Source organism: Protopterus annectens, chromosome 8.part0 (genome assembly GCF_019279795.1).
Source record: "Protopterus annectens isolate FY-2018-M chromosome 8.part0, PAN1.0, whole genome shotgun sequence".
Classification (NCBI taxonomy): Eukaryota; Metazoa; Chordata; order Ceratodontiformes; family Protopteridae; genus Protopterus; species Protopterus annectens.
The window spans coordinates 333,864,027-333,880,965 of NC_056741.1; the positions used below are offsets into that span (position 1 = coordinate 333,864,027).

At 40.2% G+C, this 16,939-nt stretch overlaps 1 protein-coding gene across 4 annotated transcripts in view; it reads left to right on the forward strand.

Annotated features, from left to right (window-relative positions):
* The window catches only part of ARHGEF2 (Rho/Rac guanine nucleotide exchange factor 2), a 924,267-nt gene that overhangs the window by 718,653 nt on the left and 188,675 nt on the right, over positions 1-16,939 (forward strand). For 3 of the 4 annotated variants that reach the window (XM_044079827.1, XM_044079828.1, XM_044079830.1), the window contains 3 exons: positions 4,369-4,383; positions 8,501-8,610; positions 13,975-14,121. In XM_044079827.1, coding sequence (XP_043935762.1) covers positions 4,369-4,383; positions 8,501-8,610; positions 13,975-14,121 — 272 coding nt within the window. The remainder of the gene's footprint in view (positions 1-4,368; positions 4,384-8,500; positions 8,611-13,974; positions 14,122-16,939) is intronic. The other variant, XM_044079829.1, reaches the window with a different exon arrangement.

Below are 16,939 nucleotides of genomic sequence, written 5' to 3' on the forward strand. Positions count from 1 at the left end.
TACAGCATCTGGCGTTTGTGAAAAGACTTCTAACATGCCTAGGGTACACAATCAATGAAAAGAAATCAAAACTAGTACCCTCTCAAGAGATAATATTCCTGGGTGCAAGCTTAAATACAACTGCCCAGATAGCTTATCTCACGCCAGACAAACAAAGGCAACTGACTACCTATTTCAAAATGTTGGCAACAAAGGCCCAGTTATCTGCAAGAAAAATCCTGCAGGCTTTGGGCTTCATGGCATCCTGCATTCTACTAATTCCATATGCAAGGCTGCATATGAGGAAACTTCAATGGTACCTAAAAAGTGTTTGGACTCAACATTGCCACAGCCTGGAAACAATGATTACTCTCATTCCCTGCCTACAACAGGTGTTTTGATAGTGGGCAAAGGCTTGTCACCAAAACAAGGGACAGCCATTCACATTACCCCCAGCCAGGCAGACACTAAAAACGGATGCATCAGATTATGCTTGGGGGGCCCACATGGCAGGAAGATGCATTCAGGGCACATGGTCCTCAACCCAAATGCATCTGCATATCAATCAAAAAGAGATGCTAGCTGTTCAGAATGCCCTGACAGCCTTCAAGGACTTACTTCATCTGGGACAACTACTGATAAAGACAGAGAACACCACGGTCATGTGGTATATAAACCAGCAGGGGGGCACACATTCTTACCCCCTTTGCAGACTAGCCATGACCTTGTGGGACACAGCATTAACTTACCAAGTACATCTGCAGGCACAATTCCTTCCAGGAAGGAAAAATACTCTGGCAGACGAACTAAGCAGAAACCTCCTGGATCCCCACGGGTGGCAGCTGGATCCACAAGTCTTCAGCATGATAACAAGGAAATGGGGATGCCTGGACATAGATCTGTTTGCCTCCCCTCACAACTACCAACTAAAAAGATTCTGCACAAGGACTTATCACAGACAAGCATGGATAGTGGACGCCCTATCTTTCAGCTGGAAAAACCTGTCAATATATGCCTTTCCCCCACTGCCTCTCCTACCCAAGGTACTCCTAAAGGTCAGACAGGAGACGCCAAAAATGATACTGATTGCCCCAGACTGGCCCCGTCAGTACTGGTTTCCAATCCTAAAAAACTTGCCTCAATGCCCAGCTTGGGCCTTACCTCAAATACCTCATCTACTGTCCCAGCAAAACAATCAGATCTGCACAGCCAACTCAGGACTTTAAACCTGGCAGCATGGCGGACAATGTAGTCATACAAAACACACCTCTCAGTAAAGCTGTGATGGATGTCATTTTGGAGGCCAGAAGGCCTCATACTAGAAAATCTTATGCTGGAAAATGGAAGAGATTCTGTGCTTGGAACCAGGCACAAGGAACTGATACAACTGTGCCAAATATTCCTCAGATTTTGCAATACTTAACTGAAATGCTGGACAAAGGCCTATCTTTTTCATCTATTAAAATTCATGCCTCTGCCATTTCAGCTCATTACAATACAGAGCCATCAATCTTTTCTCATCTTTTATTAAAACAGTACCTCAGAGGAGCCAAAAATTTAAGGCCTCCAAGGAGATCACCAATGCCTGCATGGGACCTCAACTATGTCTTGGAAAAACTCACCCTGCCTCCTTTTGAGCCAGCTGCTACTGCTGATATAAAGTTTTTATCTTGGAAAACAGTTCTGCTCCTAGCAATAACTTCTGCAAGTTGAGTCTGAGAGCTACAGGCACTCATAGCTGTGGAACCTCTGAGGACAAACCCAACATTTATGCCTAAGGTGGTGTCCAGTGTGGTTCTTAACCAAACTATTCATCTGCCAACTTTTTATCCAAATCCACAGAACAAGGGGGAGAGAATTCTGCATTCTTTGGACTTACACAGACAGCTTAGATTCTACTTGGACAGAACCAAAGTTTTCAGAAAGACAGAGCAATTACTAGTGGCATATGCTGCAGGATCACAAGGAAAGGCTATCTCAAAGCAGACTATTTCAAAGTGGATAGGTCACTGCATTCATTTCTGCTACTTACACCATGACAAGCCAGTGCCTACGGGCATTAGGCCACATTCAACCAGAGCTGCAGCCACTTCAGCAGCCTTTCTCAGGGGAGTACCAACCAAGGACATTTTAGAAGCTGCTACTTTGAGTTCAGTGCACATGTTTACAAAGCACTATCATCTGCCACTCTACTCCAAATCCAGGGCAGGCTTTGCCACTGCAGTTCTGCAGGGCCTCGTAGCCACTCCTAATGCTGTTTAGCTCCAGCCTCCCATCCATAGCTTTGGGACTCTACCCAAATGTAATGACTGCAACAGTGAAACACAAAGAACATAGTACAGTTGTGTATACTTACCATAAATGTAGATGTTCGAGTGTATTCACTGTTGCAGTCCAGGTTACCCACCCACCATCCCCCTTTCTTCTGATGAAACCTTTCTTTCTCTGATTTATACAACCTATGTGGTGTATTTGCTTGTAGATGAAGGTAAAGTTTATATTGGTGCATGTGTGTATATATATATATATATATATATATATATATATATATATATATATATATATATATATAAATTTTGGCTACCCTTTTAGGGGACACCTGACATCTGGGGCAAGAAAAACTAAAGAAAATGGCGTCAGCCACATCTTTTATACCCCTGACAACCTGACGTCAGGGAAGGGGTGACAGCAGCCGACACAGGACCCAGGACTTTGGAATTCAGGCCGACTGAGGGCAACCTGCCAGCAGGATTACCCAAATGTAATGACTGCAACAGTGAATGCACTCGAACATCTACATTTATGGTAAGTGTACACAACTGTACTTTGTCAGTAGTGGTGAAGAAATGCTGAACCTGATTGATTGGGGGTGGGGGTAGAGGGTACACTTCAAGAAACTTCTAAACCTGAGGGGCATTGTATCATTTAAAGAGATAGTGCCAGAAGTACTTGGCGAGTTTGTCAATACTTCTGTTCATGCAGTTATTGCAGGAATGAATGTGATCCATTTGGAAATGCTGAAGGGGTGGCTACTTTTGGAATGTGATGGCTAATATTCTTTTCAGTGGTGTGTGTATGTATGGGTGTCTGTGTGTGTGTGTCTGTGTGTGTGTGTGTATCTGTGTGTGTGTTTGTGTGTGTGTGTGGCGCCACAGTGCCGGCAAACTGGGGAAATGTAATAAATTTTAGAAGGCCAAACAAAAGGATATCTTCTGTTTGTAGAGGAATTAAGTTCCTTAGACTCCCTTGTAAAGTCTCACTAGGATGTTGTAAAAGATACTCAATGCTGCAAAACAGTGGATTAGATTATTTTTTTGCATGGATATGGAAGGGGTTCTGAGAGTTTGCAAGTAAACTGCACCTCCAAGTAAAAGACCATAGTTGTCTCCTGTAAGACACTGATCTACTTTCAGTAGGTGAGGAGGTAACAGTTCCCTCAGTTGGAGGAGTTTACATATATTGAGGACTTGATCATGTGTGAAGATATAGGAGGCTGGGAGATTGACTAGTGGGTGGGGTTCAGCAGGTGGGTGCAATGGCACAGTGTTGTAAACATTGTACATGACTCTGATAGTACAGCAAGAGCAAGTAGTACGATGAAACTCTCAAGTTAGTGACCACTCTCTGTCCCTGTCCTCACCTTTGGTCAAAAACTCTGGGCAGTGACAGAAAAGATAGAGTGTGAATACGGGGAAGTAGCATTCCTTCATAGGGTAACTGGGCTCACGTCTGTCTGACAGGGTGAAGAACTTAGCAGTCCAGAATGATCAATGAGTACAACTACTGGTTCTGTGAGTTAAGAGTAACCAGATGAGGTGCATAGGCCACCTAATGAGGATATCCCGGGTGCTTCTTGTATGAGTTGTACCAGTTATGGTCTAATGGGAGGCAAAAGCATAAACCCAGGAGATTGTGGAGGGATTATATCACTTGACTGGGAATGCCTTCAGATCCTACAGGATGAGCTGGGGACTGTTTCTGGTGATAAGTCGGATTTCGCCTGCTTAGTTTCTGTCCCTGTGATCCACAGCAGGAGAACCAGTTTAGAAAATGAATGAATGGATTTATGTGCTTACTTATTTAAGTACCTATGCATTAACACCTTACTTATTTATTCCTTGATGATATGCAAAGCTGCCTTTTCTTATCTCTGCTCAATGCAATTTAAATGATTTTTGTTTACATAACTAACAAGTATTTGAGTTAGGATCCCAGTTGTATTCCAATGCCTAGCCTTCCTTACAGTACAAATGAACAAGCTATAGCAGTGGGGGTGGTCATGGGAAGAGCTCTATACGTCATGCAAGTTTCTCTTTTGAGGTTCACTTGATGTAAAGGTGATAATTACTAGTGTTCTCACTTTCTTTTTTTTAAAATGCTCCAACTCAGGATCCCCAATATCAGGTCAGTACCAGCTGTTCATGCACAAAGTAGACTTGGGTGTTGGTTTGATTATTCAAAATGTGCACGTGTACTAAATACCTTTGTTGGCATGGTGTGGCAAGTTGTGTTTTTCTTGCAGCTGTTTGGAAGTGTACTTAACATTATTATTAATCGCAGACTTAAAAAAATATATGAATTGCAGACTTAGATTATAAACAGTTAATACCTCGTTAGTGAACGTCACAAAATGGGCAGTTCCTCCTATCTCTGACTTTAGTGAAGTTCTAATACTAGACTTCTTTAATAATGCTAGGTAAATTGGTACCCTGCAACTGAGTATATTAGCTAATGCTAAATAGTTGAAGATGTGCTGAACTTGCATCTTCTGGCAAAAATAATGTCAAAAAATTGGCATACGTTTATTAAGCAGTGCAGAATGCTCTAAGTAAAGCACTGTCTTACTATAGGGTCCTGTATCCCATACTAGATCTCTAGTGCCACTGTGTGGAGGATGCAGGAAGTACACTGCTGCCCAAAGCAAAAGCAATAGTGTTTTCCCCAAGTTAAAATGTTGTGAGGTGGATACCAACTACTGAACAATATAACGAACTGTATTACTAAAGTCAGAAAAGTGGATAAGAAAGGTGTAGTCATAATTTCAGGCATTGTAGGTTTATTTTCTGTGTTGTTTGAATGTGTGTGTGCTTTTAAAGCATGTAGCACTATTTTCCACTGATTTTGATTTCACCTTTTCTCCATTTGCCATTTTGCACTAGTTCATGTATGATATGATGACTTCTAAAATTAGTTCTTATTTAAAATGCATTTGTACCAAGAGCAATATATTTATTAATACTTAATTACTGAATCTTAGTACATTAATTTGGTTTAAGTCATTTAGACATGTAATGTGTTGCTAGTGTTAACTTAAAGCATATAAGGTATTTGCAGAGGTGAAATTGACGCAAAAACGTGCTCAGTATGGATTAAGGCTATAACAAGTGATTTAAATGAGATCCTCGTTTAAACTGTTTTTTTTTTTTATATTTTTGGAGTGGTGTTTTTCTGAACATTTTGTAGTGGGTTTGTGGATCTTTGTTTCTTGATACATTAGTTTTTATTTTTGTAGTAATTATCTGATCTTCCTGGGTCACTTTCTTAGTGCCAGAATGGAGGGTCTCTGCACACTACTAATTCAGCGTAAGCCTTAGGCTGCCCTGTCAAGGCTTGGGTAGCCATCTATTTGAGAATGTGTAGAGATACCCCAAGAAATCTCAGTTTGTAGTTTCATTTGACTACTGAGTTTGGGTTCAGTTTATTTCTTTACATGTTAGTAGACTGTAGCTCATGAGTCAGCTTTCAGCCAAAAACTAGTTGCAAGGTGATACAGGGATCTTTTCTGCCATTCCAGACATATAACTTCTTTCACTGGTTTTCCATGTGTTCCTGTTTGAATATGTTATACAGTAACATCATATACTGCTGCACTCCTCCAAGTCCTGCCTGCAGTGTTTCCAATCTCTTCCTCCAAGCTTCAGTAGGGATCAGTCAAGCAACAAGTGGCATCAGTTCAGTGCTTCCCATAACTGCTAACACTCCTGCTACAACCTTGCTACCATGTAGCTGTTACAAGCAGTGCAGTCAAATGCCTTACCTCTGTGTGAGTAACAAGAAATGATTACATTTCATAGCTTTTCCATAATGTGGCCATGGAAGGTCCCGCATGCGACATATGAAGACTCTGGAAGGTGAAACAGTCATGCTAACAGGCAAACAAACAAGGATTTTGACAGAAAAACAATGTTTTGTTATCTTCAAATGAATGCAAATGAATGCTGTATCTGTTTAGAAACTGTTGTTTTGATTGAGTGCATTGCACAGTTAAATTCACATCTGCAGTTCCACATCCCTGTTCTTTACTTATTCTTTTTTATGCTCCTCTTAACTCTTTCATAGATTATTACCCCCTGGAAATACATTGAAAAAGGGTTCTAGTACTCTGTCCATGAAGTAAAGTTCATGATATCAGACCTAAATTCCCCCTTAAGTTGCTTTTTATGCCCCAGCCATACTGCTATCATTCTTGTTCAGTTATGTGCCACATTTGTAACAATGTGGTTCAGTGCTGTATATTCTTGTTCAGTTATGTGCCACATTCGTAACAATGTGGTTCAGTGCTGTATATTCTTGTTCAGTTATGTGCCACATTCGTAACAATGTGGTTCAGTGCTGTATATTCTTGTTCAGTTATGTGCCACATTCGTAACAATGTGGTTCAGTGCTGTATATTCTTGTTCAGTTATGTGCCGCATACATAACAATGTTGTTCAATGCTGTATAGTCCCCTTTCCTGCTCTTTTCAAGCATGTACATTCACAGTGTTCTTGGTCTTTTCTGTGTTCATCAGTCATCATCCCCCTCACTGTTTTGCTAACTCTCCATTTGCACAGTTTGTCACTTCATTGCCTCCCTTCTGACTTGAATTCACAATTCCCTTGTAATTAGCTTGGCTTCACCATTTCCTTGTGTAACAGTATGATAACCCTCTCCTGTTGTGGCATCACCATTACCTTTGTGTAATACCTCGATGCCCGTCTCCTGATGTGCATTCACCATTCCCTTGTGTAACTGTTTGATGTCCCTCTTCTGACATGGCTTCACCATTCCCTTCTGCAGCAGCTTGACACAGCTCTCCTGATGTGGCTTCACCATTCCCTTGTATAACAGGTTGGTGGCCTCTCCTGATCTGGCTTCACCATTCCCTTGTATAACAGGTTGATGGCCTCTCCTGATCTGGCTTCACCATTCCCTTGTATAACAGGTTGATGGCCTCTCCTGATCTGGCTTCACCATTCCCTTGTATAACAAGTTGATGCCCGTCTCCCATCACATCTCCAACATTTGCTATCTACGTGAGGAAAATTTCTTTGGAGTCTACTTGGGTTATACAAGTACCTATGTAAACACTTGCAAGCAAAGATCCTAAATCTTCTAGACTTTGTTGCATATTTGGGAGTCATACATATATCCTGCCATTGTTTATTTTTGAATTGCTTATCCAATTTCTCATCCCAATCCTTTCTAACCTTTTCTGATTGATTCTTATAGTTATCATGCAATATTTTATATGGTCTACTAATTCTCCTTTTTAACAGCAGCTTCTGTTCTAGGTTCTACCAAAAAGTCTACCGTTGCTGGTCTTCCACTTAGGATCCTTCTATTTCTTTCTTTTTGCCTATACTCTGATATCCATCCTTGATAAGGAAGGCAATCTCTAGCCTGCAGTCCAAATAAATTCTTGGCCTCTTCGGATTCCATTACCTTTCCCTCTCTATTTATTTGCTTCCAATACCTTGGTTCCTTTTCCAGTTTTATCCAGTAAATTCCAGCCCCCCTCTTTCCCGTTATGTGTATCCCTAATTGCAGTCACCCCTTTTGGCAGATTCTCCGTAGTCCATTCCTATGTTGGCTTAGTTCTTAGAATACTTTTTTGTTACTTTATGAATACAGTATTCTGTATGGTTACTGTTATTCTCCTCAAGGATCTACGTCCAAAATCCCAGCCTGTCCTTGTTTCTTGAGCTGCCCCTGTTCTGTGTCTTTGTCATAGTCATCTCCTCATCTGGCCCATCCTTGGTCACCCTACACACCAAAATATGTAGCGAACAGTTATTTTGTAAATACTGTGATAAGTAATTCAGTGGGCCAGCCTGTTTTCCCAGTTTTCTAAATTACTCACTTCTCTGCTAACCCATTTTCAGTTCATTCCATTTCATATTTTCAACATGTCTTGTGTCCATCATTTACTTCTGTAACCATTTCCTTTTATTAGGCCGTCTTCTCCTTGGTGATGATGTTAGCTGCTAGTTTCCTGGATATTTTGTGGACTTTTTTTCCCCCACACTGTGTCTGGCTGAAGTGTACCTTCTTGGAGTGGCTTCTCTGTCCATCTTTTTTTTTCTGATGTGACCCCCTCTTTAGTGGTCTACAACTTTTCTTACTGAAAAGAGTAAGTAAAATGATAGGACTGCAGAACTGTGACGTCCTGTATGTACACAGTGATTGGCTTCTATGATACAACTGGTTTCAGATTCCAAAGTACAGATGAAAGAACTTAATCCATTGTTTTAATGTTTAGGAACTTTAATGACGATTCTCCGCTGGGACTCAGGAAGATGTTATCCCAGTCCACAGATTCTCTTAATATGAGGAACAGGACCTTGTCTGTTGAGTCACTTATTGATGAAGGTAAGTTTAAAGAAGAATTGGTATCATCATTAACATAGCATTATGCAAAACTCTGCTGTTTTAACTGTATTTTCATAAACCTTTGAGTCTACTGCTTTATTTGCCCCTTTGTCTACTGAATAAATGAACTGATTCGGAGGTCCATGGGGAGCAATTGCTGTTACCCGCCACCAGTACTTTTTAGTGGTTGCACTAGGTTGCTTATGCACATCTGTGCTGTATGCCTTTGATATGACTTAGCTATACTGATTGTCTATCAGTATGTGCATAAAGTATCACTGAGGTCATTGTCAAGTACTGGCATATGTCATCAAGCTGTATAACATTTTGATATGTTGTGTTTTAACTTGATGCATTTGACATTCAGTCTTTGTTTTACTGATTTATTTCTTGACATATTTGATACCTAGTCTGCAGTAAGCATCACTATTTTTCTGCAAAGGGTCTGTTGTGGAACAGCCTATCTCCTTGATAAGTATCAGAAATAATGTTACATATACTGTTACTATTCATCCCTTCCTGATAAGTCTGATGTTGGTTCAAGTGCGTTTATCTAAAAAAGTAAATCTATCTGAGCTTAAAGCCTTATTGCTGTAGGTTTAAGATTAAGGATGGTTGCATTGCAGAGAAAAATATAAATATTTTTGCTTCGCATTTGAGAGAAAAAAAGATTATGTTGTTTTTGTATTTTGGTCCACTCCAAATGGTCTATATTGACCAAACACCCTTGTTATGGCTAACAAACCATTTGTTTTCATGGTTAGGCAAAACTTCTGTGCTTGAGATCTTGGCTCTGTTGTATTTCGAAGAAAGAAGTTTTATTCTTCAAGTCTCTGTCTCTCTCTCTCTCTCTCACAACATATTATACTAAATATTTAGAACTTTACTTTTACTGTTTTAACTCTCACTCCTACATGTTAGGCATAAGTGTACTTATGTTTCTTAATGTAGCTAGTTCAATGTTTAGCTGAATGTCCTGCTACTGGATGTCCTGCTTTACGATATGTTCAACAAGGTATGTTTTTAAATGTTTTTAGATTTCTCTTCCATTATGTACCATTCTGTGATGCATTCATTGTTCTGTTGCACCTGGGTAGTAGCTGAAAAGGATCCGGGGACCAGTCCACCCACCCACTTAGCAAATAAACCAACAAACATAGATGTATATGTATGTACATATAAATAAATGTCTGGATCCCCCCTCAGTCTACAGTGCACAATGATGTACAAGTGATCCGCTGACACCTGCTTCCTTGACAGTCCAGTTTCTACCTAGATGGTCTGCTGGCATTACCATGGCAGCTCCGCTGTGAATGAGATGAACACATTGGAAGGTTGAGACACTAGAAAAAGATCAATAATTTATCCCTGGTAAAGACTACAAATACTTCACTGCAAGGACAGCTAATGGGTCAGGAATGCATGCGTATTCATATCCTATTGGTAAAATTTGGCCTGTCTGGGTCAAAAACCACAAACCTCCTCAGGACCCCCCCCAACAATAACTCAGCAACCCTTCTATATTTCATTTCTTGACAGGTGACCATGGAAAATTTACTGAAGTGGGCCAGATCCACAAGGTCCTAAATGGAAGAAAAAAAAACACTCCTTGAACAGGACAAACCACCCTTTGAAGGGAGGTGTGGAAATTAGGCCATTAGTAATTTTGGGGTGGGAGTGGTATATTGGAGGAGTGAATGACCTGACAGATACCAAAGTATAAATGTTTGCGTGAGGAATAACAAAATTAACAGAAAAGGGATTTACTAACAAATGTGGATAAGTGGCTTAGATTTCAGGTTGTGGACTTTATTCACAATTTTAGTAAACTATAATATTCATATGGATGACTGTTGCTGCAGAATTCCTAACATATACAAATTAGCCACAGATGGGCACCACCCAACTGGCCCAACTCCCAGAGTTTTGCAGATGCCTTGGTGTGGGTTAGTTTCTACCCAATGTGAAGACAAACTTGTGTTCAAGAAAGAAATGGTAGTTGGCCTGTGCTATCGTCAGCTTTTTTTTTTTTTTAGTACAGGTGCATGGACATCTGTGTGAGAAAGTTTGTAGTCATTCAGTCTAAATTTGTCCCCAAATTCCCTTTTATTCAAGAATCTACAAATAGAAAAGTGCCACAATGGGATTTTTTTTTTCAGTTGATTTTACTTTGCTGATAATTAGAAAAGCCTTTTTGGCTATGGGCATTGGCTCTCATACAAGGACTGACATCCCATGTATTTATTTTAAGAAGAGTCTTATATTCATACAATTCATACAAATGTCAGCAAATAAAAAAAAAATATTTAGTTGATTTTCAAGTCTGTGTGGGTTTTACCAGAAAAACTTGAAGGAGCAGAGAGTTTACACTCTTTGTTGCTGACACAAACGATACTGGAGGCCTCTATGCAGGCTTCCAAGCATTCAACAGCATCTTGAGGGGGGTATCTGCCTCCTTAAAAGGGGCAAAGAAAAGATAAGTGCCATAAAGGACTATGAGGGAGAGAGGACCCTCAAAAGGATGCTTAAGAGGAGAAAACTGCGATTCCATATGCTAGGTTAAAAATATTTCATGAAGAATTTGTATGCAGAAGACTGGTAGATCATCTTGTGTATTTCAGATACTGACACATTATTCTTATGCAAACTCCCTTTAGTCTGTTCCTTTTTGTTCAGGTTCCAGACTTCCATTGATTAAACACCAACTTCCTGAAGAAGTTGCTACAGTGTGGACTTTTGTGTTACACTTAGACATGGAGCTTTTTAACTCATGCTCTTTTATTCATTTATTTTAATGAGACAGGACTCACAAAGAATAACTGCATTTCTTCAGCGCAAACAAGGTTTATTGTGGTTAGATGACTTGCTCAGAGTTACAGCATATGGAAGTGGAAATTGAGATAATTACACTTGTACATACGTGATGAAGTTCAATCACAGGCATTTGTGCTGTAGTGCCAGAAAAGACTGCTTGATGTTCTGTAACCTGCTGGAAGTATGTGGAGGTTAGTATGTAGAAGTGAATTAGACTGTCAATAGGAGTATTTGCAGTAGAGCAGGCCAGACCAGTGATGTTGTTTCTATTTGATATGCCAATAGCTAATACAGTACCTTCAGAAGGATATGTGCTGAATGAGCCTGAAGTTCATTCATCCCAAATTTTTTTTTTTTCTCCCTCTGAGCATCTTCATTGGCAGCCTTGCCGCTGTGCCCCATCTGTGCTGGGTCTACCAGCTCACTCCTTGCCCCCTCTGACTTTATCTGGTATTGCTGGTGCTGGTTACTGATCCATAGGCTTCTGGGGGCTTGACACATCGAAACAGCCATTCGTGAGGGGGTTTACTTATATAACCCACCCACTGATAACATGATGTAGCCTAGGTGACAGTGAAATATGGGCAAGTGGCATATTGTCCCACCTTCAGAAGCAGGTCCAACAGGCCCACTTTCTACCCCTCAAGCATGCCCCCTTTCAAGAGACATCCCTGGCCTCCACCAAAGATCATTAAAGGGAGATGCCTATGCACCAGCCTCCCCCTGTGATAGGCATGCCCATTCCTTACCCTGCCACTCTGTCAGAATCGAACCTGGATCAACTGGACTGTAGTCAAGACTTTAAACCTCTATGCCACTGGAGTAGCTGTAGCCAAGTTCTAATGTTGTTACATTTGTTGTTGACCTGTACACAAGAGTACATATTTCAACCACTTAAAGCTTGTGCTTTGTGAGGGTCTCTCTGTATCCACTTGTGTCTCCTGTTAGAAAGATGTAAAGCCACTATCTACCGTTGTGCAGAGTATTTCATCCGAGACAACAGCAACACAGATATCTAAAAATACATCAAGTTTCCATCTTACTTTAGTGAGTTTCTGTTTATTTTATTTTATATATTTGCTAACTAGGTAAGCCCACTGGACACAAGTATCCCTTTTCAGGGGTGACCCAAGAGCACTGTTTGGCCAACTGGCTTGTTCAAAGTCACACAGTAGGCAAGTGGGCATGGAAGGACTCGAACTCTGTACCTCTGATAACAGGGAGTAGTTCATTAATAGCTCAGAGCCTTATTCTTTCCCACCATCTGCAAGTCAAGCTACCCATTTGCTTTTACATTTACAGTTTCAGCATGCACCATGTACTTTCATTGTATTGTTTCCATGCAGTATTTCACCCTGTTTTGTGTTCCTTAAAAAGCTGTTTTCTTTCCTTTGTAAAGTTTTTTGTATTCGTTGCTAATGATTATTTTGGATCAGAATGGTTTCCTTGATAAATATTTACATAAACTCATGTGACATGAATTAGTTTTATTTAACTGTTCTACTATCTTTATCTATGTATTCCAATGTAAAAATATACCACATAAATAAAGCTGGGTAACAAATATGTATTATTTCATATCATTCCGTTTTTTGCCCCATACATTTCAGCACTCCTAGCCATTAGATAATGTCTCCACTTGACCCGTACATTGCTTCTGCCATCAGAAGATAACAATAGGAAGAAAAGAGATCTGGGGACTGTTGTAGTCATCCTGTGGATGGTTTGGAGATGATTTTTTTCCTGATGCCCCTGATATCACCATACCACCCTCACTGCAATGTCTGGCTACATTAAGCTGTTGCAAGTGTGTGCTTCCACAAATTTGCAGCAATTAGCTACAGTGCCTGTACTCTTTGGCCTGTATTTCACCCCAGCGTCACTGTGCACTGGCATTTGTTACGTACTGACTTCCCTGTGCTCTAGGGCTCAGTACCGGGCTTCCTTCAAGGTGGCTCTTCCACAGAATAACTTAAAACTGACTTCTTTCCTGTGACTGGGGTGAGTTTTCTTGGATGCGTACATTCAGCCCTCCCTGCAACTCTCAGGCCACTAACTGAACACAAGTCATCTGTAGTACCAATAAGGAACCATCCTTTCAGGCCACAGAACCAGCCCTTTCATCATTGTCATCATCATCACCCCCGTTTTTCTTAGCCCCTTAATGGTCAGAACAGAGTAACTTAAATTCATTCTGGAGTGAATACGTGTTGTGTTATCTTTGAAAATGCAAATACCCTAATATAAGCATTATGTTGTTCTTTTACATTTCTCAGTACTACCTAATGGCCACAGAGTTTCCTGGTAAAAACAAGGTTACTAGAACGGCAATGCTGTCAAAACTGATTTCTGTCCCTTTGTTAATAACCATATCTGTGCATAAACCTGTGCCACTGAGATTTGTAGAGGCTTATTCTGGAGATTTCACCTTTAGAAAAAATGGATTAATGAAAACTTTGCAGACCTTGTTTTGTTTTGTGAAGTTTCAAAAAAGGAAATACAAATACAACACTGGACTGCATTCTAATATTTGTGGATTTTGTTTTTTAGGTGCTGAAGTGATTTATAATCATCTGATGGGTAACCTTGAAGCAGATGAAAAAGACTTTGAGGCTGATTCATGGAGTCTTGCTGTTGACACAAACTTTCTCCAACAGCACCGTAAGGATGTGATGAAACGGCAGGATGTCATTTATGGTATGTTATGTGAAACTGTAATTAGCTCTGTATCACAGGCACGAAGTGGGGATGAATATGTAATTTACATTGCCTTGTACTAGAGTATGTGATGTGAAGGTGTTGTGGTATATAGGTTCATAGGGGATTTCTAGGCTAATGACCCCAGAAAGCCTTTTTAAGACCAGCCATGCTTCCCAAAATGAGAATCAAACTCTGCACCTTGTGTCTGTGAGCTGAAAACCTTAACTCATAAGCATGGATGGATAGACGGATTCATCTACTGTGAGTGAGAGGAGAGATTAGCATCACATGGGTAGGTTCACATTTCATGGGGTGGGAGTGAGTAAAATAGAATAGTGGACTGTGGTAGCTCAGATGGCCTACACTACCAAAAATCAGAGACTTATCACACAAGTCAGACTAGCCCATCGTATATGGCTGTGTTAGTGAGGTATGACTTAAACTTGTGTCTGCAGGCAAACAGTAAGGGAATTATTACAGAGGATCTGATAGTGTCAGGGAAGTGTTTTAAGGCTGCAGATATAGGAAGTGGGAGGTGAAATGCAAATAACTTAGTATTACTTGCAGCAGGAGATGAGGATTTTTTGTCTACTTTAATGGACATGGTCAGACTTGTGCAATCTGCAATATGTCCAGGATGCTGCTACTTGTCAAGTGTTTTCGAGAAGAGCTATAAAACTGAGGTACTTAAGACTCTGCAGACCAAAGTACTGAACCTGAGAAATACAAATACAGAAGACAGTAAGTAAAAGAAAACTGATAGACAAAATATGTTCTAAATGCCAAACGTTGCTACAGTTCGTAAGGAATGTTATGTCTCAGTGGATGGAATCACTTACCATTGTGTTTCAGGTTGAAGAGTTACTACATGAACTCCATTTACTCCATCATTGATTATCTCTGAGGTGGTCAAGCTTTCCCATGTCCATTATGTCATTATGTTAGCTTTCAGCCATTGTGCAACCCTGTTCTCCAGAAACAAATTTCAGAAAGCAACATTCTTGCTTCATATTTTTCACTTAATGGCATCTACATATCTGCCTTTATTAGAACCACAACAACTAAAAAAGTCGCATAGGCAAAAACTTCAAAAAAGACTGGTGAACCAGTATGTTCACTGTGTAATACCTTATACCTGCTAGACAGCAGAAGAACCCTAATGTGAGTATTGATCAGTGTCCCCAGAGGACTTCTAATTACACTGATTAGTTGGCAGTATGTGTAATGTAAATGTTTTTATTGTTTTAATTCAGCTGACTGTACATATTAATTGTTGGCATGATTGTATGAAGATGACTTCACTTTTCCGCAGTTAGGTTATGTTGTACCTCTTCCCAGTTTTCTGCTTTGTTAATTTTATTATTTCTTTTCCTTATTCATGTCTGTAAAAGGGACATCTCTAAGCTGTGAGTTATTACCACTGTAACACAAAAATTAAAACAGAACAACTGTCTGATGAGACTGAGGTAAGGTAGTGGGGGTAAGAAAAAAGTCACACTACAGCTGTCTAAAGAATGTAAAGGTATGAGAGTTAACTCAGAACAAAACAGAAACAGCTGTTCATAAACAGTGGGAGAGATACCATTAGTAAAAACTCTAGAAGATGAGTGTTTTAATATTATGCATTCCACTAGATGATGCAGTAGGTCTTTTTAATTCTACTTTCTTGAACATCCTAAATTAACTTGCTTCACACAGAAAAAAAAGTTAGAGCCAAACCTACCCCCCCCCCTAGTTGTCTCAAAATACAAAGCACCTCATGAGACTCAGAGCCTGGAATACATGGCTATCCAATAAAACGCTAACACATATCCAGAAATTGAGACCTCAGAAATCAAACAAAAACTCAAATTAAGTTGGATTAAAAAAACATACTGCACTGATATACAACATAAAAACTACAAAATCCCAAAACATTCTGGTTGTCTGTAAACCATTTGCTCAGTCCTGGCTGCACCACTGAACCATTCCTATACTTGACACTAGCAACAGCTCTACCAACTGTGCTGATGCTTTCAGCTTTCATTTCATTCAATCAGTCTCATCACTACTTCAAAATTCCCCTAATGCCAACAACCAGACAGCAACATCGCCAACCATTCCTCTTCATAACCACTCTTTCCAACTAGTCCCCACTACTTACATTAAAAAACTACTACTTAAATTGAAACCCACTACCTTGACAACCTACCTTGCTAATACCTTAAGATGGCTGCAGAAGCAGTAGACTACCCCATCTTAATTCTAATAAATTGCTGCCTCGGTGAAACATATGTCCCTACTATCTGGAAAAAAAGCCACATTCTTCCCCTCCACAAAGGAGGGCACTCTCAAACTACAGGCCCATTGCGATCCTCTCCCTCCTATCCAAAATATTCAAAAAACTCTTATATTACTTCATGGAAAATAACTTACTCTCTTCATCTCAGCATGACTTCTGTCCCCACCATGGTACCTCTACCACTTTAATTAGTTTCATCAGTACAGTAAACACAAATAGGAATGATGGAAACCTAGAGCCTGCTGTCTTCCTTGATCTATCCAAGGCCTTTGACACGGTTTCTCACTCTATTTACCTACACAAACTTCATAACCTAGGACTCAACACTACTGCTGCATCATGGTTTCATACCTACCTCCAAAGTAGAGCTCAGACTGTCAAGTGGCAAAAAGGCATCTCGTCCTTCCTCCCTGTACCAGTCGGTGTACCACAAGGATCAGTCTTGGGATCCATTCTCTTTAACATCTTCATCAATGACCTACATAAAGCCAGTAAAACTGCATCCCTAGTACAGTATGCAGATGATGCCACAGT